This window comes from Poecilia latipinna, unplaced genomic scaffold, assembly GCF_001443285.1.
Source record: "Poecilia latipinna isolate Pla-1442-1.1 unplaced genomic scaffold, P_latipinna-1.0 Scaffold477, whole genome shotgun sequence".
Taxonomy (NCBI): domain Eukaryota; kingdom Metazoa; phylum Chordata; class Actinopteri; order Cyprinodontiformes; family Poeciliidae; genus Poecilia; species Poecilia latipinna.
In genome coordinates, this window is record NW_015113093.1 from 24,751 (window position 1) to 49,005 (window position 24,255).

At 41.2% G+C, this 24,255-nt stretch overlaps 3 protein-coding genes across 6 annotated transcripts in view; 2 read left to right on the forward strand and 1 right to left on the reverse strand.

Annotated features, from left to right (window-relative positions):
- The first annotated feature begins 489 nt into the window (after positions 1 to 489).
- On the forward strand, positions 490 to 13,187 carry tarbp1 (TAR (HIV-1) RNA binding protein 1). Its single transcript, XM_015039596.1, has 29 exons — positions 490 to 1,988; positions 2,538 to 2,635; positions 2,728 to 2,797; positions 3,104 to 3,252; positions 3,367 to 3,419; positions 3,516 to 3,613; positions 3,690 to 3,825; positions 3,905 to 4,001; positions 4,473 to 4,562; positions 4,659 to 4,806; positions 4,911 to 5,174; positions 5,582 to 5,679; positions 5,778 to 5,936; positions 6,016 to 6,242; positions 6,343 to 6,586; positions 6,687 to 6,875; positions 6,976 to 7,175; positions 7,260 to 7,331; positions 7,453 to 7,573; positions 8,376 to 8,486; positions 8,578 to 8,727; positions 8,812 to 8,898; positions 8,983 to 9,185; positions 9,272 to 9,353; positions 9,441 to 9,612; positions 9,708 to 9,893; positions 10,169 to 10,293; positions 11,118 to 11,254; positions 12,599 to 13,187. Exons 1-29 carry the CDS (start codon positions 1,055 to 1,057, stop codon positions 12,777 to 12,779), a joined length of 4,881 nt encoding a protein of 1,626 aa, XP_014895082.1. The 5' UTR covers positions 490 to 1,054; the 3' UTR covers positions 12,780 to 13,187.
- A 111-nt stretch (positions 13,188 to 13,298) lies between these two features.
- LOC106951869 (5-hydroxytryptamine receptor 1D) lies at positions 13,299 to 16,426 on the forward strand. The gene is made up of 3 exons (XM_015039600.1): positions 13,299 to 13,613; positions 14,832 to 14,992; positions 15,096 to 16,426. Exons 1-3 carry the CDS (start codon positions 13,466 to 13,468, stop codon positions 16,380 to 16,382), a joined length of 1,596 nt encoding a protein of 531 aa, XP_014895086.1. The 5' UTR covers positions 13,299 to 13,465; the 3' UTR covers positions 16,383 to 16,426.
- A 3,130-nt stretch (positions 16,427 to 19,556) lies between these two features.
- slc35f3b (solute carrier family 35 member F3b) overlaps positions 19,557 to 24,255 on the reverse strand; it is a 47,776-nt gene continuing 43,077 nt past the window's right edge. For all 4 annotated transcript variants that reach the window (XM_015039602.1, XM_015039604.1, XM_015039601.1 and 1 more), the window contains 4 exons: positions 22,282 to 22,407; positions 20,714 to 20,906; positions 20,529 to 20,618; positions 19,557 to 20,123 (listed from right to left, as the gene is read on the reverse strand). In XM_015039602.1, the coding sequence (XP_014895088.1) occupies positions 19,882 to 20,123; positions 20,529 to 20,618; positions 20,714 to 20,906; positions 22,282 to 22,407 (651 nt within the window). In that variant the 3' untranslated portion in view covers positions 19,557 to 19,881. The remainder of the gene's footprint in view (positions 20,124 to 20,528; positions 20,619 to 20,713; positions 20,907 to 22,281; positions 22,408 to 24,255) is intronic.

Consider the following 24,255-nt stretch of genomic DNA (forward strand, 5'->3'; position numbering starts at 1 on the left):
TTAGACAGCAGTTTCAGAGTAAATGGTTTTGACACTGTACTGTAGGATCCTTGTTGTTCCATACACTGCCTCATACTGGACAGTAGATGTAAGTTCACAAAGAAATTCAAATCCCAAGGCTCAAACTACATGTGTAAAATCCATGAACAACAATTGACTGCTGGTATGAAATTGCCATCATGTTAAAGTGAACATCTTGAATCACTAGGAATATTTTACCTAAAAACAGACAACTATTTGGTGAGAGTTCTTGAATGCTTCACATGTAACCGTTTCTGCAGTTGAAAATAGAAAAAAATACCTTGTAATTCAGCATTTCAACATCCAGCATGTTTGAGTATTTAATATTTTAATATTCTAAGTGTAGAGAACATAGAATATTAGATTTTGCCGCATTCTGTAAACGTAATGTGGCAAAATCTTTAATTTTTTTTTTAAATGTATCACTGTTGTGAACTGCATGTGACCCATAGAAAAGAATTTAACAGATGCACATATATTTGCTAAATTAGAATTAAGTTCAGATGACGCACAAATACCTTTTGAAAATAACATCTATGCAGACATTAAACATATTCTTCAGTAAGCTCAATTTCCTCTTCATTAATGTTTATTTTAATGGTCTGATGTAATATTCTAATTTTAAATCTCATGTTAGCTTTAAGAAAAAAAAAATCCTCATAACTAGCAGACGTCAATCGTTATGTCTGCTTCTTAATAATCAAATTGAATCGCTCATTTCATACAGGCATGTGCAGAAAAAAACTGAGTACATGGTGAAAACACGAGCTTAAATATTTTTAAATGTCTTAATACAGTTAAAATACCAAGGAACACATCAGCAGTTGTTTACATAATTTATAGATGAAAATGTTTATTTGGTGAGCTGCGAAATTACGCGAACGTTTCATTTCACTCTCGCGAGAATTCCGGATTACGTTTACGGAAGTTTACATTCTTATTGGGAAAACGTGCAGTCTGTGCCATTTGTCTGCTAAAAAGCCGGTTGTCGTATCTTTTACATGCTTGGCACTATCATCCTAACTCATAAACAATGTCTTCCGCTTTGATTCAGGCGATACTGAGCAGCTCTCCTAATTACGATACTTTGTTTGAATCTCTGTGCTGGCCAGAGGATTCGTGGCCGCAGACGGAGCGTGTTGAAGCGCTCACTGCTCTCATCGAAGCTCTAGGACCGTTTCTGACCGACTCGGACTCGGTTCAGACTCCACTGACGGGTGTAAACAGAAGAGGCATTCGTGACAAAATTGAGTCGGTCATTTGGTCGAAATGTCTGCCATTTCTTTGCAGACTCTCAGCAGAAGCGAGGGATGATACGCGCTGCAGAGAGAGAACAGCCACCGTCTGCAAATTGCTCGGTGTCTCCGTGGGTGTGTGCGGGGGAAACGTGCGGACTAGAGTGGTTTCATCAATCCTGCCGTCGTTACAGCGGATGTCAGAGGAGGAGCCGCTTACGCCGGGGACTCTCAGTGTGCAGGTTGCTGCTGAAGTCCTGGCTGCTCTCATGCCTCTTCTGACCGCGGATGAAGAACTCACACTCGAGACTTTAAACTGTGCGCTGTCCTCTGTCAGATCACTCCCCGATTACCTGGTATCCAAAGTAATGGTCAGGATCATTTTAACTTCGCTCAGTTGCTGCAGCGATGCGAGGTCCAACATCATCCTCAAGCGCATCCTGGATGATGTTTGCAGCTGGCACTCCACGGAGCGAACACCGGTGGTCACAGAGAGGACGCTGCTGTGTTTGACCGTCCTGTCAGACCACCTCCTGAAATCTCACACCCCCGGCTCCGCCGGGTGCCGCGAGGCCGACCCACGTCTGCGTCCTCAGTTCTGGATAATTTGTCAGGACGGACTGACGCACAGGGACAGCGTGTCACGCAAGAGGGCTCTGTACCTGTTGAAAAGATGCGCAGCATTATCCGAAGAGGATGGCTTTGATTCCCGTTCTTCTACATCAGAGGATGGTAACATACATAGTGCCCATTCAGCTTTTGCTCATATTTTTGTTAAAATTACATGCTAATAAGTTATCCGACGTATTTGTTTTTTTTTTTTTTTTCTGCAGTTGAGGAAGGATATATTTTTTTGTTTTCAGTGTATTTAAAGCTCAGCTGGTGAAGATTTAGTTGGAATACTCTGCAGTAAGGTCTACATTTTGCATTTTAAAAAGTGGCAGACATGTTTTTCTCACATAGTTAAGCTATTTTACTTGAATAGACAAGTTATTTGCAAAAGCAACTGGCCTTACAACACAAAAAAATCAAGTGTACCTTTTCTGACTGTCTTGACTTGTTTTTATATATATATATATATATATATACATATATATATATATATATATATATATATATATATATATATAATGGCAGAAAAACAGGTAGATTTTTTTCTCTATTTGTACATCCACCTTTCAGCAGACAATATGTTTTTCTACATAATCGATGTAAGTAACACAAAGTACTCTCATCTTTGAGAATGGCATGCAGTTGGCTAAAAAAAAAATTATTTTGCAGGAGAGACATTATTTAAATGGGTCCCCAGCAAAAGCAAACCGCTGAGGGAGTTCTGGGAGGATTACACTCTGGTGATGGAAACGCTGGAGGAGAATCAGGTAGAAAGTTCTACAGAGTTGTTGTCTCACAGCCTTTTTGAGACGTTATAATACAAACAATGCTCGGCCTCTCCCTGCATCCCTCTTTGCAGGTTCATGTTGTTCGGCCAGTTTTAAACAGAATTGACACGTTAATCCAAGCAACAGTGAATGATAATGAAGGTAAGCTTTAATTGTTTAAATGTTGCGTCATCTTTGGACAAAAGATGATTATTCATTATTGTATGTATCAAGTTTTGTCTAATGCTAGGAGTGCAATATTCTTAACGAGCTAAGGCTAATAAAAATAAAAACTTGAAATGTTTTGTCAATAATTCTTTGTTGCTTTCTTGAAGGTTCTAAGCAAAAATCAAGTCTGCATTTCTAAAACCTTTAATCTATTGACGTAATCATGAAAGATTTTAAAAACATCTAACATGCATCAACACTATAGTGAGCTAACTCTGAGTTTGTTGACCGGTGCTGCAGGGTCAGGCCTGTTCCACCCGTCCTGGCTGCTGTGTGTGTACCAGCGCATGTTCCACAGTGAGAATAAATCCTTAATGAGAGAAGGAGTGTGCCATCTGCTTCAGCTGCAGGTTCTTCAGCAGCCGGCCTTTGCAGCGGCCTTTTCTCAGGTGCACAGTGTATTTGCTGCAAGGCAACTCAAGTCGTCATATGTCACATAAATAATTTCCTTTTCTTTCTTTCCTTACATTTAAAATCCGTCTTTTGATGCATTGCTCTTGCAGTTTGTCGTGGGTTCTTTTATGAATGTTCTGTCTGAAACGTCCCTTTTCTGTAGGTGAGTATTTAAATTTGTCTTGTTTTCTTCAAGTTCTGGAGATTATGTCACTGGTTTCATATTAGTTTTATCTAACTCAGCCTCTGTCAATTATAGATCACCAGGGCAGAGTGTAGGAGACTGTCCTGAGCTGGCGGTTAAACTCCAGGTCTTCCTGGTCTCCTTCTTCACAAGCCTGCCATCGGAGGACAGAGGTGCAGCTGGGAAACAAATACAAATCCATGAATCACATTTCATAATCTCTTTCTAGCTGTTGTGTTTGCTCTGCAGGTTGTGTTTTGTTTCAGCTGATTCAGCAGCTCAGCTCCAAGCACTGGTGTGCCGTGCCGCTCCTCTTCGTCTGTCAGGCTTTTTCACATCTCCCTCCAAGTCCTCTGCTGAAGATCAGCGGCCTATCTGCTCTGCGGTAAGTAATGAGGTTATCTTTGGACACGTTATTTTAGGCGATGAGACTGATTTTACAGTATTTGTGCCTTGCATTCTAGGGAGGTGCTGCGCTGCACCATGATCACTCATCAGGTTCTGCTAAGAGGAGCCGCACAGTGTTTTTTACTAAAGAGCGCCCTCTCTCTGACAGATGTGGTAAGATGAAGACGGTGATCAATTTAAAAAAAATAAAAAGCAATATCCTTAAAATAATTATGGTTGTATGAGAAACGTAATTTGAAATAAATAAATAAATGGCTGTTACAGTTTAAGACAAATATCGCAAGAAATCCTTTTGGTAGGTAGTGGTTGTTTTGACATTTTAGGAGCTGTTGCAGTTAGAAAGAAAGAACTTATGCGAAAAAAATAAACTTTCACAGTCCTGATAACTATGAGGACATCAGTCATTATTTTAAGTCAGTTGTGAAAACGCATGGTTAAAACTCTGAAAATTAAATTTTAAACCAAGTGTAAATATTTGCTGGCGCTAATAAATATAATGCACAAGCAAGTTTCACTGCCTTCCATATTATGTGTACTAGTCATATTGGGTACTTAGAAAAATCCAACTAAGTTTTAAGTTGTTTTTTTTTTGTTTGTTTGTTTGTTTTTTTTTTTATATAACAGAGTGAAGTGACTGTAGACGACATGTTTAGTTTCCTGATGCATTTTCGTGCCGATGAGTCTTTGTGTAGGGGGACAGAGCTATGGAATGAGGTTTGCTCCTTACACACACATGCACTCTTAAGTATATTCAAATACTGTATTACAACAGTTGCAACAACTGATTATCACTTCATGTACTTGTAACAGTTGTGCATCTGGTTGTCGGAACATGAATGCAGTTTCAAGTCCAGAATTCTGGAGGGCGATTTCACCGATGATCCCACACGAAAAGAAACCATTAGAGCCTATGTTCAACAAGAGGTGCTTGCTTATCTTCGCGTTCCAGCAAGCACAGGCGAGTCTGGTGTGGGAGTGTTTTCGATGCAGAGAAGAATTGTATCTGCAGATGTGATGTATTTGCATGTGATTCTTATCAGAGTCAGTTTCCCTGTCACACAGGTCAGGCAGAGCGGCTACCTGACTCTAGAGAGGCTGATAAGCTGGCAAGAGCCCTTCTGTTGTGTGTGGACATGGAGAGGAGGCGACTGGGAGGAGAAACCAGTGAAATTCTGGGTTCACTTCTGTCTCCGCTACTGGACACCCTGAGCAGAGTCTACGCCAACATCTACCTGCCTGTCCGTAAGAGTGACAAGAGCCTGCAGCTCCTGCTTAGACTGCTGCAGCTTGGGACGAAGCCTTGTGGTCAGCAAAAAGAAGTGGAAGGTTTGCATTGAAGCTCTGCTCAAATCTTCCCCTATAAATGAATTCAATTTATACATAGATTTAATTCATTTAAAGAAGACTTAGAGACTCTTTCCTGTCTGTTTTTCTTAGTGTTTTAGAAAATACAATTTATTTGATGGGCTGCAAAGTAAAAATCATTTACAAAACCTTTTAGCACTCCAAAGTGCAAAGTACTTCTCTTAGAATGACGACAGGTAAAATATCACAAAAATTCTCGCTAACGCTAAAGAGTAGGCACCATTCATTCTGGCCCCTTAACTGTTTTTGTCAAAACTTTACTGTTAAATGTGTCAAAGAAATACAGTAGGAACTTCATAATAAATAAGAGTAAAAACACAAGAAGACATTTTGGTTTGCACTTGTTACGCCTTATGTTTGTTTCACAGAGGATGAGGTGATGTTTGCCATTGAGCAAACCTTTCTTAAACATGTCAATCCAGTCCAGGATTTTATCCTGAGGAGGCTGTGTGGGGAGCTGCAGGAGGTAATCAGGAAGAAAAGCATTCTGCATCACTGTCCAATTACAAAGAAGCACTCTTAGTCAAGAACTCAGATGTCTGCACACGCTTTATTCTTTGACAGCTCTTTGACGTTGAACGGGCCGAGCTGTATCTGAGTGTCCTGAGGCAGCTGGTCGTTATGTGCAGCTCTTCGTCTCGCTGCCCCAAGAACATCCAGCAGTTCGCGTTTCCCAAACTCATAAAGTACAGCCTTTCAGTTTTGCTTGAGCCAGCCCAACAGGTATACATTTAAATATATGTGCTCATCATCAGATTTGCTGCTCTGAAGTTAAGCAAAGACTGTTTTGTGTTTGTCTTAGGTCCCATTTGTGGCCAATCAGGTGTCCAAGGCTGTCAGTATGGCGTCTATGGCTGCTGTGTGTGAGCTCTTGCAGCAAGGAGGAATTAGTATGAGAGCAGATACTGCTTCTGCCCTGAAGTCCATGAATGATTATTTCTGCACTTTGAAGAATTCCTCACAGTGTCAGTCATCTCTCGGAAACATTAACAAATCCTTGATGAAACCACAGCTATTAGGTAGTTCAAGGTTTGTGGAGACTCCATACTGAACTGAAGAATATATATTCAGTACTGCGGTACCATGATAAAAAATATATATATATTTTTTTTTGCGGGGGGGTGGGTAGTGACCTTGAAGCCCAAAGCCTTCTGCAACAGGACTGGGGACGCATTGCTGCCAACTTCTTGCGGGACCAGTGGATTTGTCTGAACTTCCTGATTAGGACTGTAGGGATTTCAACATCTGTAGAACTTTCCCAAGTGCCCGAGACCCTCGGAGCTGCTCTGAGTTGCAGCGTTGAGGCCCTGGCTCTGCTGCCCAGTGACCTTGTGCTGCCCGTGCTAACCTTCATGAACACGCTGCTGCCACAAGTGCGTATCAGTTCAGCAAGAATGAGAAATTTAAGGACATGATCACACTAGGAAAGTTCTGAGGCTGACCTTCATTCTCATAATCTGTTTTTGATCATAGCTGGTGCACGATCAGGAGGATCTCTGTGTGCAGGCGGTCACTCTGAGTTGGGAGCTTGTACAGGGGCTTAGCACCAACGCTCATGACTTCTGGCCAGCACTAAAGGGCTTCGTCTCTATGGCCTTCCAGCACAAACTCCTGCAGCTGACACATGGTCAGGCTCCGATTCTCACGACTGCACTGAAAAAGGTTATCCACACAAAGACAAAGCAACTTTCCCCCGCTCGATATTTTCTATTTTCTGTGTTCAAGGTTCAAATCTATGATGGTGTTAAATGTTTGTGTTTAGATTTTCACAGAGTTGTTGGAGCTGTCTCAGTCGAAGAGCGGTGTCTTCGGTGTGCTACTTCAGAGCTGCTGTCAGACCTGGCTGCCCAATGACCCAGGCAGCAGGGATCAGGCTGCTGCTGTGTTCTCTAGTGTTTTTAACCACCTGGATATAGTCACTGAGGCCTGTGTTTATGGACCTGTGCTCAGGAGAGATCAACGGTTAATCAAAGCAACATTCCCTAGGCTTCTGTTCTTGTTCCTCAATGTTCTTTTAACGATATTGTTTTTTTTCATTTTTCAAAGACTCGTCCTGGACGTCCAGATATATGTAGAGCAACTTGGTGCAAAGTGTGCCGCTAATGCTGCTGTTGCAAGGTAAGCAACGTTTTGCCTCTATGGAGAACTAGCATCTGGCTTGTTAACTCACCAGATGCTGCGAGTTAACAAGATCACCACTAGAGGTCACTGTTGCTGATGTGCTGCTTTTGTTTCCCAGCGATATCAGGGATGATCAGCTGCCGCGCACATGTGTGGTGACATTTCTTAGCCGCCTGGATCCTTCTGATCAGCAGCATCAGAGACTCATGGAGGATTTAGTGATGGAACTTCTGAGAAAGGTACTAGTGGAACGTTGGGTGGGTGGGAAAATGGACCAAGGCAGCATGCAAACATGAAAATCTTTTTTTTTTCACCTCAAATATTATTTTAATATTGAAATAGTCATTTTTGAGAAATATGAATATAAACACAACAATCTACAACGTGCTCAGCAAAAGTGTTTAACAGGAGATATGTAAGAACACAAAAAAACAATTTAGTTTGATTATTTATTAGTTATATGTTGAGTTTAAAGTAAAACTAATCTAAAAATTGCTAAACAAATTGCTACTCTTGATAATAAATAAATGTAAGTAAAGCATATTTTAAGTTAGACATGAAACACTGAACTGGCAATACATGACATCCTTATTTCCTGTGGTAGAAATTCAGCAGTCCATTTTTGACCAAACTGGAAAAGAGAAGCAGGAAGATAAACGGGTTATGATTTCCGTAAGCCAGAAAATGGCTACAAGAAAATTGCTACAGTGCTTTGAAAAAGGAATTGGTAAATTTTCAGATTTGTTGTGCTTTGTTTATTTTTGACACATTTTACTGTCAGTAAAAGATGAAATACAAAATGCAAGTGAAATTAAACTCAGCTCGGGTTAGTCACAGTAATTAGTTATTTAACAAAGGAAGGCACATTGGGCCAGGTTAATTTAGATAGCTTTTTTTTTCCATTTAATAAATAAAAACAGCTTTTTGTATTTGCTGTGTAATATTTGAAATTGCAGTTTTACTGATTTATTTGTGCCATAAATGCATGAACTACTTCAGCCAACGCAGTTCACACCATTTCTCTCAACCCCATCTCCACAGGACAACCTCATATCAAAGTCCAAAGTCCGTTACTATGGTAACTCCCTGCAGCATCGGGTCAAAAACAGAGCATGGCAAACACTGCTGCTGTTGCTTCCCAAACTCAAAGAGGTGAGTTAAAAAGACGTTTACTGACAGTTTTCCCTGAAACGAACAGATTCTAGAATAAAATCTGAGCGTCGTGTTGCGTCTGCGCCCGCAGGAATTTGTTGCCACTCTGGTGAACCACGTCTTTGAAGCTGGGTTTTGCAGCAACCAAGCCTCAGTGAAGTACCTGATTGAATGGATGATGATTCTTATTCTTGTCAAGTATCCGCATCACATTGACAAATTCTGGAGCTGCTTCAACTTTGTGAGCTCATCTTCTACTTATACGGTTGAACAAATAAAAGTAAAACGTCAGAGAGCCATATTTTTTAAATGTTGTATTGCGCAGGATCACGAAAAGACAAAGACGAGCATCTGCACCTTCCTGTCTGTCCTGGTTCACTTCAGTGTCATCGTTCCACATGTTGAGGATAAGGTAACTCTCTTTAGCTTTCCATATTCTAGTGTCATTCCTAAATATTTATGGACAGCTTTTGTTTTTCATTGTTTCTGTTAAAAGGTCGGGCAGCTGCGTAGAGCCCTGGACGTCATCCTGCAGTCGTGTTTCAATCACAACTTCAGCGTGCGCCTGTATGCGTTACTGGCATTGAAGAAGGTGTGGAGCCTCGCAGAGGAGGAGGAAGAGGATGATGAAGCCTTCAAGGGGCTGTCTTCTGTGGTGACAGCCTGTCTGAACCAGGCCAAGGCCATGCAGAGCACCGGGTTAGATGCAAACAGCTGCAGCAATAGCGTGTTCCAATGCACATAATGAGCTTATTCAAAGATGGTTTTTGCCGTTTTTCTCTAAGAAACGCCAGCAAGAACTGGCTGAGGATTCAGGGACACTTCTTTTTCGGAGCCTTTCATCCCATCAGGGATTACAGCATGGAGGTGGGTTCATTGTTCTGCGAACACATAAGGTCTGCTGAAGCACAGTTACACAAATCAACTGTTTTCCTTTTTTTGTTTGTCTTCTAGACCATATTTCACATTTTTCCCAGTCTGTCAGAGTTGGCCGACGATGAGTGGATCCCACCGTGGAAGTTCGAAAAGCTGTCATTCTTCCCTGAAAGTCTGTTAATCCCGTTGAGGAATTCTGCTCCTGAGTTGGGCCAGCTCCAGGCTGGAGATTGGGTCCAGCAAGACCGAAGTACAGAGACGTTTCTCTCAGCAGGAGTAGCTAATCCATGAGGCTAGCACATCTTATCCTTACTGTGTGTGTTTGTGTAATGTCATATTTCCCAGGCGAGCAGGATAAAGAGGAGCGCTGGTCTGAGGTGCAGAAGAAGATCACACCCTGGAGGTCAGGGGTCAACGATCAGGAACCCGAACTGAAGCTGGTTCCGGCTCAGCGGGCAGCTCGGCTGGGCAAACAGCACGGCACCCTGCTGGTGGTGGCCTCCTTGATTGACAAGCCCACTAATTTAGGAGGTTTGTGTCTAAATATCACTTTTAAACCTTACCACATATACTACATTGGGTCTGGGCTTTGACTGAGCCATTCTAATGTGTGAGTATTTTTGATCCAAACCGTTTTAGTGGAGCTCTGGCTGTATTTTTCGGGTCGCTGTCCTACTAGAAGGCTAACCTCTGCACCAGTCCCAAGTTTTTTTTGTAGCTTTTGAAATGTTCCCCACAGCATCATGTTGAGTGAAATTACATGAAACAGACTTAAATTTTTTGACTTGTTGCTGTTGTTGTTTCAGGTCTCTGCAGAACATGTGAGATATTTGGGGCGAGCGGTCTGGTTCTGGACAGTCTGCACCATCTCAATGACAAACACTTCCAGTCCCTGAGTGTTTCAGCTGAGCTTTGGCTTCCTTTGCTAGAGGTGAATTGTGGAATTTACATTTGCTGAGGATTAAAATACAGTGACCATCAAAAGTATTAATAGCTCTCCCACATAACAGCCACAATCTTAGATTTCAGTGCTAACACACTGACGGTTTTTTTTTTTTTTTTTTTTTTTTTTTTGCAAATGCTGATCTTAATAGTGTGATCATTTTTATTCACCTTCACTGAGTTTAGACTTTGTAAAACCTGGCCTTTGACTTAATCATCTATATTACCTGTGATGTAAACTATTACATTGCAGCTCCGGCTGTTTATTTATGGTTATCCTGCTGGAGCGTTGACCTTCACCATAGTTTTAGGTCTTTTGAAGCCTTTAAAATTTGATGCTGCCACCATCTCCAAATATAGCTTGTTGTTCTTAACCCAGATTTCTAATCCTTCAGATTGGTTTTCTCTAAAGTTTTCTAAAAGCAGTTATTGTGAACCGAGTAGAAACTTCACATAGTTTGGATCAGGTTGTATTTTTAGAGTAAGTTGGGTTTGAATTGTAAAAAAAAAAAAAGAAAGAAAGTTTGTGGATGAAATGTAAAAAGATAAATAAATAAAAAACAAGTTCATGGTGTGTGAATGTTTTTGAAAAGCTTAGTGTAGATAAAGAGGAAATCCCAGTAGGGAGATAACGCATACAAAAGTAATAACCATTCTGAATGATTGTTACACTGTGTGAACCCTGATTTACTGCAGTCCATATCTGTGTGCTGTTTTGCTGTGTGTTGAACGTTTGTGCTGTTTTTAAGTTCTGCAGATGCTTTACAGTTTGATGGTTTATTTCATTTCCAACATTCCTCTGTTTTCCTTCAGGTGAAGCCCGTGGAGCTCACTCATTTCCTCCAGGTAAAGAAGAGCGAAGGTTACTGCATCGTCGGAGTGGAGCAGACTGCCAATAGTCAGAAGCTCCAGGACTTCAAGTTCCCTGAAAAAACTCTGCTACTTCTGGGGTAGGAGGGCACTAAGAACATTACATTTTAAAAAGGGGTCAGAGTTCTGTTTTTTTCCATCGGAGCAGCCACCGGTCTCTGTCTTCCACGCCCTTGTGGGTCTCTTAGTGCTGAAGCCGAGAGCTGACAAGGCTATTTTAGTGTCCTCTCACCCGTTAAGTTGTCGCCCCCGTGGGGGTTTTGCTCCCCTCCTTCGCCGTGTCTACCTGTCGGGGCATGCTGGTCTATAATTGGCTGTTCCTGAGGGAAGCGAAGGATAGGAATTACTCAAAATGACACAATGAGCATGATTACAAGAGTCACTTCTATAATCTGTTACAGCCACTAGTTTGGTCACCAAATTTTCTTTCATGTAGCGGCTGCATACAGCTGGAACATGAGTGGCATATAGTGGCACTCGTGAAGCAGAGGGAGAACAGTATCAGTCCGCTTTAGTCGTGCCAGTTTGTTTTCTTCAGTTCAAACATGGAAGCTGTGGTGTTGGCATAAGGGTCTCATGTGTAAACTCGCACTTTAATGCTCTCACAGCTGCGCTCTACTCTGCACATCATGGCCTGGCTCTAATTTCCCATCAGCCTCTGTATTGTCTCAGCCACTTGCCCTCCAGATGAATGTAACCCATCAACAAGTGTTTCCTCGCTGCGGGGCCGACTGCCGAGATTAAACACCAGGCGCTTATTACCCTTTTATGTTTACTTAGTGCGGCCGATATGGGCCACCGTGCGTTCTCGCTTTATTACAGTTTGTTTTGCTCTTGGAATTAAACTAATAAATCGGCTTCATAAAGAGCTCAATTTTAATTTCAACAATGACTACTACAGGTGTGCTTGACTGGGAATTTACATTTTGTAAAATTACTAACTTCAGCATGTATTATTGGGGTGTTCTGGGATTGACCAACACCAAGTGGTGCGTCGTTATGAAGTGGAATAATAAATATGTATTGTTTTTTGAAAGTATTAATAGGAGAGTGTGGACAGCAATTTTTAAGCCGTTTTGTTTTATGGTCAAATTGACTCGGTTTCTTAATTGGTGATTCTAAATGCAGTTAGTTGCACTGGATTTTATTTAGGGTGACAAACAAAAAACGGCAAATGGTCTGCTTTGTAAAACGCCTTATCAAGTCTGAGGACTTCAGAGCGTTTCCACTACAATCAGTCATTCGCCCATCATGCAGCTTAATTGCATTAAAGTATTTTAGAAATTTTTTGTTGAAGCTTCATGTTTATTATTAAGAGTTTGTTCTTTTACTGTTGTTTTCAAAATAGTGCCAAAACCCTGTTGGAGTTGAACTAAAGCTTTTTTCCCACGTTAAAACATTTAACACCTGTCTCCCTTTGACAGCAACGAGCGGGAAGGTATTCCTGCCAATCTGCTCCAGATGTTGGACGTGTGTGTGGAGATCCCTCAACAAGGCATCATCCGCTCACTCAATGTCCACGTGAGCGCTGCCCTGTTGATCTGGGAGTATACGCGGCAGCACCTCATCGCCGGATCACAAGAAGTCTACTCACAATGCGGCTGAAGAAGAGGAAAAAGAAGAAGATGGCAGCACAGCTAATGTCGAACCTGCCACAGATCCTAAACAAACTTACACACAGTTGGTGTGTTAGAGGACCGTCGGGACTTGCATGTTGTGTGTGACCCAGAGTCCTGTCAGGGTTCAGTCTGGTCATTTTATGTTTTAATAAGATCCCTGTATGGGGGTCAGTTGTTTTATCTAAATATTGCTTATCATAAATGAACGGAGATTGTATCTGTGTTGGCAGAACTGCTGTGTAAGAAGCCAGGAAGTTGTTTATGGACTTTGTTCTAATTGCAAACTATGTAATATACCACTATATATATTAGTTTTTGCTAAATTGTTTTATGCTTTTTTTTTTCTAAACCAAGTCATACTTTTTAAAATCTAAAAAATAAACTATCCTTTTTTTCATACCTGACTTCATTTGCTTCCCTTCATCATAAAATGACTAATTATCAAGAAAACATTAAGAACCAAAACCTTGAAAGGGTTAAATAGTACATTCATGTTTGCATGTGTGTATTCTCCTCCCCCTTGCATAAAAAAACAAAAAAAAAACAGGCTGCTTTACCTGGAGATGGTCATTAGCTGGAGCGGATATGGGGCACGAGAGACGGCTTTTTCAAAGATGTAATGCTTTTCCATTCTTCAACATGTAAACTTGACAGTTCTATAGTTACAGTAGCATGGAGGACCAGGATGGCTTCAGGTCACCTCTGCAGGCTGCGGGGATGAACGCGAGCCGAACTGAAGGGACGGAGGACGGGTTGTCCAAACAGACCCGGCTGCTGCTGGAGGCTCTTCTGGTGATCATGTGTTTGGGCGCTGTCATAGGTACGACACTGACCTGTGGAAACCTAACTTTATGCTTGTAATACTTAAATGTTGCTTCCATTTTTATTTTTATACAGTTGATTGTTTTCAGACCAGTTTTTTTATTAATAGAAAATCAGTGCTTTAATTTGATCATTTTGCTCCAAGTCATTTTAGGAAACACAAACATTAAAATTGTGCCAGAAACTTTGAAGCTGTTACTTTTTATGTCATTTTTACTACTTCATTGTTGTTGGATCTTGTTCAGTATTAAGAAAATTCACAACTTCAAACATCAGTTTCTAACGAGAGTTAAGTGTCAATAGACTCAAAATATCAGTGCTAGTTACATGAGGGTCTGTGAAGCGGATATATATATATTTTTAAATTAATGTTGATGTTTTGAGCCAAAGTTGTTAAGGAGCCCATCCTCTGGACGAGAGGCAACCCCACATGAGCTGTTTCTGGACTCATTTTCTTATCTGGGCCGTCCTCTGTCAAGGTGTCCCAAATATTGTGAAGGAAACTTTAAGTGACTTTCTGCAGAATGTTAGTCTGTCCTGAATGTTGTTCAGATTAGAAGAGTGGTTTCTTTTCAGCCCTTTCTCAAACTAGGCCATTGCCTTTATGTGTGTGTGTAGAAATGATCACGCTGTTTCTAGAGCAAGCTCTGCATTGGTGGAAAAATCAATTCCTCATTTCAATCCTCTCTAGGAGATTCTCCACCACCTGTTAGACTTCTTGGGAACCCTAATACTCCCAACAAAGCAAATTAACTTCTCTCCTTGAAGTTATTGCCTAAATAGTTGATTTGGGTTCGATCTTACTGGCACCAATGATCTTACCCCTGAGGCTCTTTTGATGCAAAGTAATGGTGACAGCATCTATTTTCTTAGATGTAATGATTGACAAACGCAAAATGATTTTTATTGCACCTCCTCCCTATTAAAACAACCATTCTGCCCCTCTGATTTCATCTGGTTGACAGAGTGATATCAGCTGGCCTGTCTTTATTAGCACCAGCACCTCGTTAATAATAAGTTCATCGTTATCAGGTCAGAAACACATATATATATTATCAAAGAGGCAGAATTGTGCTTCTACAGTTTGGGATGATTTCTAAACTTTTTTGTTTTTTGCTTTTCTTTCGTTTTTTGTTTTCTTTGTATTGCTGGTTAAAGTCCAGCCAACATGGCCTCTGAGTCGGGGTTTGAATCTCTACGATGTGTTTTTGTGCAGGCAATGTTCTTGTCATCGTTATTGTAGCGGCTACCAAGACCCTCCATGCAGTGACGTCTATCCTGATCCTGAACCTAGCCGTCAGTGACCTCCTGGTAGGCATTGGAGTCATGCCTTTTGTTGCTATGTCCATCATAAACACGGGATGGGTGCGTTGTCCTGTAAGCATTTTCTGTCCTGTTGCATTATGTTTTTTTTTTTTTTTGTTTTTTTTTTTGGTTTAGGTGACCTTTAGTGATCCATTAACACCGTCTCCCCTGCCAGGTTCTCTGTCTATATGTTGGGTACTCCTCCACTGTGTACTGCACAGTTTCTGTGCTCACACTGGCTGCTATTGCTCTGGACCGCTATTTCTCCATCATGGACTGCCTGCGCTACAGTTCCCGCTGCACCCTGTGGAGGACTTCTGCTGTGGTCCTGTGGATCTGGCTTCAGGCTCTGGTCATCTGCAGCCCTCCTCTGCTGGGCTGGAGCTCTGTCAGCTACGTGGTCCCCATGTATAACTGTGCAATCACCTGGGCCAGCACTGTCAGCTACACGGCCTTCATGGCCGCTCTGATCTATCTCATGCCTGCAGTGGTGATCCTCTTCTGCTATGCGAACATAATTAGGGTGGCACGCAGCCATGCCCGGAGGATTCACTCCCTGCAGGACTCCGTCCAGCGCAGCAGGTCCCCCTCTTGTCCAGCGGATTCATCCCACCAGAACTGCAGGAACCTCCATAGACCCTGGAGCGTCACATGTCACATGAACAATGAATTTGAGTCTCAAACCAGTAAACAGGGAGAGAACATCAGCCAGGCTGGTCGGGAAGCTGCAAAACAGCAGGAAAGCAAAGTGAGGGGTTTACTTTCCATCCTGGCTCAGAAAAACTCTCAGCCGTCCGATCCGAACCACCAGCAGCCGCATCACGGAGCACTGCGCCTCGTCCTGATCATCTCCGCTTTCCTCCTCTGCTGGACACCCTACATATGTGTGGCTCTGGTTCAGGCCACAGAAACTGCCATTACGGGCCAGTCCAGCCTTGTGCCAGACTCTGCCATCACCTTCTCCTACTGGCTGATGTTGCTCAACTCTGACGTCAATCCTTTGTTGTACGCTCTGCTTAGCCAGCGCTTCCAGATTGCTCTTCGGGGACTCTGGCACAGAATTAGAGCTCATCTGTGCAGCCTGTTTGGCACAGAATGGGAGGTCAGAGGAGATGGGGATGACGTCAGAATTACTGACCCATGCACGTTGACCACAGCCCATCCCAGTACACATGCCAGCACAGAGAGTTTGAACTGTGACAACTCAAAGCTCTCCTCCTCTGTTCTCACTGTTAGCACCGACTTCAAAAGCCACTCTGGGGTGTATCTTTGTAACGTGTGCCACCATGAAAACTCCCCCTCTGTGTTTCAGGATGCTGCTCGCGAGAAGACACACAATCTGCAGGTCCCTTCTCGTCCTCAAGAGGGCAGCAGACTTCCGTTCTCCGCTCTTACTAAGGAGCGGCAGGCCACTTTTTTCTATGGCCAGGTCACAGTGACAGTGGAGCATGATGTCTGTTAGTTATTTACTGTTGATTCTTAATAAACTGGAATATTATTGAAAAGGACATTTGTTTCAGTAGTTCAGTTCTAAAAGACATACTGATGCGTTGACATTTCTAAATTAAAATCTGTTTAGTGTGTAAAACCCAAAGCTCAGTTTCTCTGAAAATATATTAGTGCCCAAAGCCAAGAAGAAAGGATTTTTTTAAAATATTGAAATGACTTTGTACTGAAAAGTCTATCCATGTACTTTGTATTAAATGCACTCAGAGCTTGGTCTTGCGTGACTTACTGCATCATTGCACTGTGGAAGGGAGGTGATCTGCTGTAAGGCCTTAAGGAAAACCAAGTTGATGTAATAACAGCCTTCAGTTTGTTTGCATCAATCTTACTCTTGACAACAAACTTTGGGGTTTAGGTTGAGTTGCTTGCCAATTAATCAGGAATACCATGTTCATTAAACCAGATGTTGGTACTTTTAGCAGTGTTAGCAGTATTGAGTTTATCAGCGGAGGGAATTCTGATGTGCTCTAAAGTTACCAGGTTATCGGGCTACACTAACTTTGAACTTGATTAAAGAAAAAAAAAACATTAGACCAACATAGGAAGATGACAGTTCCTCCATTCATTACTGACTGTGACAACTTCACACTGCCCCTCAAGCAACATAGACTCTGTGTTTCTCCACCTTTGCCATGATTTGAGCTAGGATTTCCTAAGGAGCTGATAAATTTAAATTCAGAAATGAAAAGAAGAAATACAGAAGTTGTAGCCTGGATGAATGTAGAGTCTTGAAACAACTTACTGTTTTATAATCCTCTCAAGAATGAGGTTACGCTGGTGCATGCAAGTTGTGAAGAGGCAGCTTCTTTTTGTGTACCCTCCTTATGATGGGATTCAGTGACTGCTGCACAACTGTAAAGGAAGCAGTCTTTCCCATGATTGTGTTGGCAACAACATGGACAGAACTGTATTTTGGGTCTCTTTTCAAAATGCAACTGCGCTACAGTTGCGCTAAAGTCAATTACATTACTGATTACATCATTGACTTCCACTTGAATGATTGTGATGGCGAAAAAATTGTCCGAAAATGATAAAGCTTGCATTGTAATTTATCTTGTTCAACTAAGACAACCGTCTAAAATCCAAAGTAAGTTTTGCTCAATTTCCTCTTATAGTGTCATTTCAGAATTTTTTTAGGGGGAAAAAAAAAAAAAAAAATTACTAAAAATAATCATGGAAATATGTCAAAATATTATTTTGTTGTTTTAGCTATACCTTTTTTACCTTAATTATTGAACCACAGCAGAAAGCTAAGGAAGAACAAACCTGGTCAAGAAAATTTATCAAAAACAAATCTTTTTATATCTTACATCATGTGATTACACTTGAAGACACTCAGTAGCATATCTAACAAATCCATCATTTATTCACGCTCTAAATATTTCCTCCTCAGAAGTGATATAACTATATGTTGCATCATCTTAGTGTAAAAATCATTCCTTACAAAGGTTTACATTTAAGTCTTGCGTTAATTCCAGAGGAATACAATATAATTATTTATTGCCATAGAAAATGACAATGGGAAACAGTGCTAAATGTACTGTATTGCAAAAAAAATAAAAAATAAAAATAATGCAGTGAAGTGGACATTTCAGCTGGTACGCACATGCTCGTTCTGTGGTTATCTGTCGTCAGATTTTTTTTTTCTCCGACAGGTCCTTGAGGTGAGTCAGCAAATGAATGCAAAAAGCGATATAAAAAGTTTTCAGCAATACATCAAGACATTGTTCCCTCGCACACACACAAAAAAAAAGCAATAACTCATCCAGATGAGGACAAGGAGAGTCGTAATAAAGTGTATCTCTCTGCAGCAGTCTGGTAGCACTGTATTAAACAGAGCAGCTCATAATGAGCGTGTGTAGTGTGATATTCATACATTCACAACAAGGCAGAGTTCACGCGTGTCGCTTCACAAGGCGAGGGCCTCACTTGCTCTCCTGTTTACCTTTTCCCAAAAGATGCGAATGTTTGAAATATGGTCACTGAAAATAGATCAAAATGATATACTTTACTTTTGTAGAAAAGCTGGAGAAAATCCAAGCCATGTTTTATAAACTCTCTCCTAAAGTCACAGTGAGATAGATTTTTACCATCTGTTGTTTTCTCCAGAAACAAAACTGTCGTAGCTCTATAGGACAGCCTAAAAGTCTAAAAGGTGTAATGTGTTATATCAAGAAGCTCGGGGATTGCTTTTGTTCATGTTCAGATTTAATAACTGGTTAGTTTTCATTTTGGCTGCTGGTTTGAAAGTAAGCTTTTAACCAAACCTATTGTCTGGGTTTCTTGAAGCACATATATATCTAGCAACTAAACTTTGTGTATCTCATGCACTGAATGAGAATATACTGGTTTAAATACAGTCCCTTGCGAAGGTATTCTTATTTCTAGAACCTTTCCACATTTTGTCAAATTCCAACCACAATATATTTTATTGGGATTTTATGTTATAGATAAAAATAAAGTAGCACATTATTGGTAGGTGAAGGGAAAAGGATACACTGCTGGCGCAAGCACTATGCATCACCCTGGAAACACAATTCCCATAATCTGAAGGGCCATGGGAATTCAAGGGCCAGGGAAAACTCAGTGTGACTGAGTTTGGGTTACGCTGGAAAGCCTTAGTATTGTAGAGTATTGAATCAGGGAGTGTCAGAACACAAATGAACCCCCTCTTGTGGTTGTAATTTGGCAAAATGTGGAAAAAATTTCGATTTTTTTTCCAAGACACTTTCATGTTGGCCATATCGGCATGTGAGCAATGATTGTGGAAGATTAACCCCATGAAAGCCCAGACCCACAGGATGGAGTTTAAAAGTAGCTCTTCTGTGCTAATCCAAAAGAAAGGCGTTTTGAAAGGATGTGTTTTTAGCGCCAATTGATCCTCAGATGATAAGACAGATCTCCTCACACCAAATGAGCCTATTAGGTCCACAACTCTCCGGGCTTTCCAAGGTATGAAATATAGCTATGTACAGTACACAAAAGGCAGGAAGGGATTTCTTTTGTTCTCAGGCATTTTTCTTTGGATCAAAATGTGAGTCAATGCGAACCTGTCATCTTTCTTTCTTTCTTTCTTTCTTTCTTTCTTTCTTTCTTTCTTTCTTTCTTTCTTTCTTTCTTTCTTTCTTTCTTTTTGTTACTGGAATTGATCAGGCAAGCTGGCAAGTCTTTTTTAAGGATATGATGAATAATTAGAAGAATTTAAAGGTTCCGCAACAGTGAGACTTTAGTCATAGTTGATACCGTTTTTAAGTAAAAAAAAAAAAAAACAAAAAAAAAAAAAAAAACCGAAAAATTTTTTTAATTCCTATGGATTCTGAGGCTCTGGTATCTCTCTCCCTTTGTTGAATTGTCTGATCACAGCACAGTCCAAACCTATGGTAGCTTCGCGAAACACAATGTAGGCCACTAGCCAGATCAGATGTGTTAATGTTCCCCGTTTAGTTATAATGGAGTCAACGTGCGTATGTTGACAGGGAGCTCCTGCCTCTCCCTCTCCAGTTGAGGCCTGCGTTGGCGCCCGTCTCCCCGGCAACTTCTGCCGGTTCGTCCCGTTTACGCAGCTTTGTAGTGAGCCGGATGATACACTGGTCCCAGTCCTCTGGCAGCAGCAGCATGAGGAATCCCAGGCAGATGATGAACACAGCAATCAGGCGCACCGTGTTGAAATTGATGTCACAGGTGTAGAGGTCAACCACTGGGAAATCAAACAAGAATGTGTTAATGCAGGACTGTAAGCATGTATTTGCATCAACTTCCACAAATTTCTGCTGTTTGGTTTTTTTCCCCCTCAAAATGTTAATGTCTACGGAGGACTACACCATAGACGAGGACACCGCATTGACACATATTACTGTAGTACCTGATTGGTCCACTAAGCGGACTCTTTCATCACCTGTTTTAACGTTTCTTTAGTGGAAGGTGTGGTACAAGTGCGTCAATAAAATCAGTAAATGTTAATTAACAGCTACACATGTATATAAACATATCGCTGGCACTTAAACTGGCATTAAGAGTATATTTATGAACTCCAAACGCACAACATTTTAAAATGTAATCAAATCTGAAGATTCACGACTGGATGAAAGGTTGAGGCACTTACTGGCATTCACAGGGACACTTAGGACAATGCCGAGGGAAATTAATGTTGGGTATGTTATCGCAATGCCGAAGTTCACTAGGATGTTGAAAGCTGTTGGGAGAAAACATCTTACAAATACGTTCCGCATTGAGAATGTGAAGGAGAACTCTTAGTTTTGCATGAAAATCTCATATTTGTCTTGTTACCAAAAAGCAAGGCTGCTACTCCGCAGAGGTAGGCCCAGGGGATATCTGCAGGTGAGCCAGTGTACTCCACATGAGTAAAATACAGGATTACTGGCACAAAGCTGATGAAAACAAAGTTGGCGCTTCCGACAATGCTCAGGAAGAGTGCAGCCTCTCCAAATTTGGCACTACCCAGGACCATCTTGAAGAGTACCTGAGGATACATGAGAGGGGAAATGTGTTTGAAAAAAAAACAAAAAAACTCTCCCACTTTATAGAGCTGAAGGGTGTTACAGAGGGTTTGCCTGCCAACTACCTGCCATGTTATGTCTGCTGCTTTGTATCACATTAGGCAACAAAGACAGCAGGGTGGGAGAGAAGAAACTCAAAATGTGGCTTTCTGTCCCCTTAGATCAGATGTTCAGCCTGAAGCCAGCAATCCTCATCAAATATATCACAAACCTCTGTCTGCTGGCTCTCACAGAAATTCACATTTTATTGCAGTGGCATGATCTCACTTTGCCCTTTCCTCTTCACATAATCTCTGTACATTGTCATTTCTCTACAGATCACCACCCACACAGATTTTATAGGATTAACATCTGCAAACTGAGATGGTCATGCAAGAAGGCTCCTTTTATACTGTGTTGATTGTTGATTCAGTGATATATTTAGACTCAACATTCCACTGAAAAATCCAAGGAGGTAGAGTCTTTCAGTTTTTCTTTAAGCTGTTATGGTATTCTTGCACCGCACCAAGGTGTTAGTGAGAGTAAAAGAGAAAAAAACATGCCGAGAGTATTAAGCATCCTCCACCATGCTTAGCATTGGGCATCATGTGTCATTTTATTCATGGCTCAATCTTAGTCTCATCTAATCAAAGCTCGAAGTTCAAGTTAAAAGATTGAAAGTTTGAATGTGTGAAAATATTTGTATTTATTCATTTTTTTTTCTGTTTTGACTCCTAAATAACCAGGTGGCATGCATTTAGAGTCCAATTTTTGAGACTAGGTGACCTACGCTATTGCTCTGTACCTCTTTTACCATCTGACTCACTGTGTGTGGTTAAAAATACATTGAGGTCCTAATCTGGCCTTGTGGCCGGTGGCTAAAAGAAATGGGTCTCTGTGTCATGTAATATTTATACCCCAAGGAAAGAGTCAAGACTAATTACAGGTACCTAAGCTCTCATTGAATTACAAAAGCAGGGCAAGATTAGAAACAGTTCTTCAGTTCTGTTCATTTTTTAGGCTTTGTCATCACGGGTATCAATAGTTGTGCCAGTGTTGCTTTTATTAAAAGCTATTAATAACATGGATTTCTTTCCTCCCTCTAAATGAATGAACTACATTTGGATTTTGCTAGATTTCTGAGTGAGATGTTGTTACTGCAATAAAGACTGAATTTATCATGAGGCTTTTACACTATAATCTTTTCCTCTCTTCTGCCACCTAAGGAGGATTTCATAAATAAGCCAGACGGAATATGCAAAGCCGTTTTGAATGTTTGCTCCGTTGAGGCCAAATATATCAATAAAAGCCTTTCGACTCGGTGAATCTGTGCTTTGATTGAATGAAAACAGAGTCTACCTTGTAGAGCGCTGACATTGAAGCAGATGCCACGACCAGAGTGATGCCGATGACTGAGTGGCTGTGAAACCCATCAGCGTAGGTCATCATGACGATGCCTGCTATGGCCAAGATAGCTGCTACTATCTGTGGAGAGACAGAGCAGCAGTGAGTTACGGATGGGCGACACGTTATCTAGTTTAGTAATTATGATAATGAATTTTTTACTGCAGTTTGGGGCCCCAGAAGGTTTCACCTGCTCTTTATCTTTGAGAGAATGCCCCCACAAGGGTATGCAAAAAAAAAAATCTAATAAGGCCTGAGTTGCGGTTTGTTTGCAGAAAGTATCTGATTTTTGACTCACGTTCTTCTAAATCCTAACAGTCACGCTTCTCAGATTCTTGGGTTCGCAGTGCGAGAGCTTTCAAGTACACAAGCAGCAGCTTCTACAGCGCTGACATTGATTTCCACTGCACTGCCAGAGTGATTACAAACCAAACACGCCGCCACGATCAGGCAGTCCCCCACTACACTTCTCCCACTCCCTGCCTTTATGATTAACATGCCTCCAAGAATGACACCAGATCATCTGTTTCATCTCGCTCGCAGTCGGCCTGGATGTACCCAAATAAGCATCACTCATTTGTGTCTGTCACATGTTTTGTTTTCATCCTGGAGCTGAACAAAAAGCAGGAGTCGGAGCTGGGCACACGGTGGAGCCCAGCTGAGTGGATTAGCTCTTGCGTTAAGAAGGTGTCAGGAAGATAAATGAAGAGTGTGTTTTTGCTTGGCCGTAGCCCCGAGCCACTTTTTTTTTTTTCTCTTTTGGCAAAATTGCTCTTCCCGCACTGCAGGCTGCCTGTCAGTCACAGCAGTACGTTTCATTTTAGTAAACGCCAGTTTGCCTGCCGGATCAGCAACTATGAAAGATGTTTCAGCAAAAGTTTTTTGTAAAAAGCCCAAAAAAAAAAAAAAAAAAAAAGCAAGCAAGACTTTACCTTTACGGGCACATACAGTATTGGATATGGCTACATAAGACAGTAATTTGCAAGAGCATTTATATTCCTTGGAGAGTTACAAACACAAAATAATGCGTGTTTATCTGACAGACCAGCACAAGTTAGACCAAAATTGCAAAGTGAAAGGAAAGTATTTTGTCCTAATTAAGTTAGAAATAAAGTTTCAAAAGTGTAGAATGCCTGGAGTTGTATGGAGGCACAGTTGTCACCATTGTTGCCTTACAGGAAGAAGGTCCTGGGTTCAAATCCCATCTGTTGACACTGTAGTTTAGCTAAGGTAACTAATATTATCACTTGCTATAATCTGAGCTAGCGAGAGCAAGTAGATATTAAACTGAAAGGGCCCCAGGAGTGAACCTGAAACGTTTACATATAGACACAAAGAAGTTGTGCATAGTTTGGACTTCTATACACCTGTCAGGTCTCCGAAGAAAAGTTTGGAAGAATTCACGAGAGGATCCTAATAAAGTCAGGTTGGGTGCCAAAAGACAGCCTCATCATCAGACAAGATGGAGAGACTCTCCAGGCTTCTTAGAGGCTGCTTATTTTCTCAGAACCAGCTTGGGCTTTTTGTTCCAGGTTGATTCAGGTCTCTCGGGGCAGAAGTTCCTTGAATGTTTACTTATTCCTCTGGTAGGAAAATCTATTTTCCTACCATCTGTTCATCAGTGTGACTAAGCTCTAACCCACACAGAAGAAAGTGTTTTTATCATATCTGCATTGGATAACTGTTGGGGGGAAAAAAATGATTCTGTTATTCTTTCAAGAGGTTTTGTTTAATTCCTCAGAGGACAGGGAATTCATAACATGCCGGATCCGAATACTACGGTCTGGAAGAGAGTATTTCTTCGAGGTCTGAGATCTGTACTTCGTCAAAAAGGGAAACATAGGTATTACCCTCACAGGAAAGAACTAATAAATTTGAGGAGAAAGTCCATTTAAAAAAAATAAAAAATGTCTCACAGCACAATGATTG

Excerpts from the sequence above, each read along its gene's own strand:
- tarbp1 (XM_015039596.1), top strand. The coding sequence starts at position 1,055 with ATGTCTTCCGCTTTGATTCAGGCGATACTGAGCAGCTCTCCTAATTAC. Across the intron at positions 5,680-5,777 it reads TGTGTGGGGAGCTGCAGGAG|CTCTTTGACGTTGAACGGGC; the intron begins GTAATCAGGAAG and ends ATTCTTTGACAG. Across the intron at positions 11,255-12,598 it reads AAAACTCTGCTACTTCTGGG|CAACGAGCGGGAAGGTATTC; the intron begins GTAGGAGGGCAC and ends TCCCTTTGACAG.
- LOC106951869 (XM_015039600.1), top strand. The coding sequence starts at position 13,466 with ATGGAGGACCAGGATGGCTTCAGGTCACCTCTGCAGGCTGCGGGGATG. Across the intron at positions 13,614-14,831 it reads GTGTTTGGGCGCTGTCATAG|GCAATGTTCTTGTCATCGTT; the intron begins GTACGACACTGA and ends GTTTTTGTGCAG. Across the intron at positions 14,993-15,095 it reads CGGGATGGGTGCGTTGTCCT|GTTCTCTGTCTATATGTTGG; the intron begins GTAAGCATTTTC and ends CTCCCCTGCCAG.